Consider the following 2,907-nt stretch of genomic DNA (forward strand, 5'->3'; position numbering starts at 1 on the left):
AAGCTGCTCTTCATAATAGTGACAGTAACAGTAACAGCAGCTTTTTGACAAGTTTAAAGTTTCTTTAAAATACATTCAAAATGTTTAAAACTAAACTACAAAAATTAATTTGACAAAGTGCAAATTAAAATATAGTTGTATCTGCAACTGCATTTGAAAATGTTTTGAACTTTTAAAATATTACTTGGTAGAACCAGAAGCTGCACTTCATATTAGTGACAAACTTTGACATTTTATGATGGATTACCTTCATGTTTGCTTTTACTTCTCATTTAAAATAGGTTTCCTCTCTCTGCTGGTATCTAAGGTTCTTCTTCTACATATTAAAAAAGTTGTTAAACATCTGAGTGGTGCACTACCGATACTAAGGTGGCGCATGTGGGCCGCGGCCCATGGGTTAAGAATCTCTGCAATTGCTGGGTTGCAGTCACATGACCCAGATGACGCGTGAATGTCAGATTGGGGGGCCAGGAAGTGATTTGCTCTGGTTCAAAATAAAGCGAAATGGATCACAGTGAGTATGCTTATGCCCTAAACCGCAAATTCCCAGTCTGTGTTTATCACTGACAGTGGCAATAAAGCTCTTTCTGATTCTGATTCTGATTCAAAAATGGGTTGGCGCAGACAAGATATCACAAAAAATACGTGTACATTAGGATATGATTCATAATATCTTAATAAAAAAGACTTGTAATTTAATCTGGAGGATTTACCTGGTGTTGAGGCGATCAACATAAACTACTATCTGGTGCTGCAGACCTCATGTTATAGGCTACGACGAGTCAGATGAAAGCTTTCAAAAGCCTCAAACCCTAAAATTATTTTGTTTCAGGTTGTGTCAAACATTTAGGATCCAAAGAAACTTTAAATGTCTGTTGACTTGTTTCTGCCTGGGTGAGTTGTGCTATTTGCCYATGATARCAATRCTATCGCTAATGCTAACAACAAGTTAACTCCTGTTTTTCTATGTGCTTGGATCTACTTGCAAATGATTTATTTAGCTTCTGTAAACCCAAATTCCAGTAAATATCCAGGAAAATATCTGACAATATGATTTAAACGATACGATCCTGAGCTGTTAGAAAGTGGTCACTGCAAACTGTTGCACTGTTTGTTTCCACACCTCCTGTTTTTAGCTGTAGATTGTTGATCCACTTTTGTTCTATTTTTTTCTGCAAGTTTTTAAAATTTAACTTCCTTGTGACACACTACTTTTGGAATATGAAAAAAAAAACTTTGATATTTCTCCTGATTAGAGTGGCTGCAACAACTGTACACGGCACTTTGACGTTGAATCAACAGAAGGAAACATGACTTCATTTGTTTCCTGCCCCCCATCTGCATTTCATGACATCGATACTACATCATCTGCAACCCAGCAWTAGTAGACAACTTTATTGCAAGTGTTTTTGCACTACAAGCAGAACTGTCAGATAATTCAGTAAATCAAGCAAACCCATTTCCCGAGCTACCAACAGCAAAACAAGAAGTGGCACAATGGCTTACTGCAAACGTCAGAATCAGGGTGCCGTTATTATTATTAACTTTTATTAACTGAAATCTATCATAGAAAAACTACTTAAACCATTTTAGAGGTTCCTGTGATCCCAACATGTGCAATMATCTGTAATAGAAAATAATCATGCATACCACATTCTTACAATGTGTTWACCATTGGACCAAGTGTTAGTTGTTAAAGATTTCCTCAAAATCATGGTCATTTTAAACAACTTGATCCAAACTAAAGCTGTGTTCTAAAGGTTTTTATGAGCGTTTCAGATCTATTCAGAACAGGTTTTATATCTAGTATTTGAAGCAGTTTTCCTCAAGGTCTTTACTGTGTGAATCAGGAGAGTGGTGAAAGATAAAGTGTGTWAAAAAAACAACAACAGTTCTGGTTTTAGTGTTCTAGTTACACATTTCATTTATTAGGTAAATGTTGGGATTGGATCAGACTGCTGTTTTAGTAAATAACCCACAATAAAGCGTTTTATTACAGCAGATTACAAGTTGGTGTAATTGCAGGCCACGGCTTATTGTTTGCATGGAATTTTGTATCTACGTATTTTGTTAGATACAAAATCTTCATGTCCTAAATTTATATTTTATGCTTTACATGCTGAACAGTCCTGCTTACATGTCCCGTGTGTCCCTTTGCTCTGGCAGATATGATCAAGCTGCAGCTGGTGGAGGCAGGCCTGGTGGAGTGTCTGCTGGAGGTGGTAGCTCAGACCGTGGATGGAGAGCGGGAGGAGGACATCGCTCAGCTCAAGACTGCCTCTGACCTCATGGTTCTCCTGCTTCTCGGAGGTAAACTACAGGGTTTGGCTTTAGGCTCCATTGTCAGCTGGCTTTGTACAGATTGGAAGCTTTTACCTCATCATTCAGTTCCAGAGGTGTCTGAACACAGCAACACCGCTTTCAGACTATCTTATAGTTAGAACCAAACTGTGTAAATGGACTGTAYTTATATAGCACCTTTCTATCCAACCAGGACTCCTTACACTACATACAGCCTGTGTCCTCATTTACACATTCAGCCAGCAATCTACTCTCTACAAAGCTAAAATGATTAAATCGTTCTAGAGCAGGGGTGTCAAACTCATTTTCACTGAGGGCCACATGAGCGTTATGGTGGCCCTCGAAGGGCCACTTGTAATGAACTTTGATGTTTCATGTTTAACTTTGACTAAACAAAGTTTTAACATGTCCTCTTTTAAACACTGATAAGAACTAAGTGTATGACTGACTAAACCTGTAATAAATACATAAATATTATTAAAAGTAAAACAAATAAAGTTTTACTCACTGATGAGTTTCCAGTGAGTAGCTGCATTATGGCAGATTTAGTTTATGTTTGATGGTGACTTTAAAGCAGCTTATTTTCAGACATTAGTACTGTGCTAT

The 2,907-nt window shown here is 37.4% G+C and overlaps 1 protein-coding gene across 1 annotated transcript in view; it reads left to right on the forward strand.

Moving 5' to 3' along the window:
* Positions 1–2,907, forward strand: part of rap1gds1 (RAP1, GTP-GDP dissociation stimulator 1) — a gene marked incomplete in the record, with an annotated part of 77,214 nt that overhangs the window by 51,843 nt on the left and 22,464 nt on the right. The window contains 1 exon segment of the mRNA XM_014021072.1: positions 2,167–2,310. Within this exon segment, the coding sequence (XP_013876526.1) occupies positions 2,167–2,310 (144 nt within the window).

The sequence above is a fragment of the Austrofundulus limnaeus genome, unplaced genomic scaffold (assembly GCF_001266775.1).
Source record: "Austrofundulus limnaeus strain Quisiro unplaced genomic scaffold, Austrofundulus_limnaeus-1.0 Scaffold277, whole genome shotgun sequence".
Lineage (NCBI taxonomy): Eukaryota > Metazoa > Chordata > Actinopteri > Cyprinodontiformes > Rivulidae > Austrofundulus > Austrofundulus limnaeus.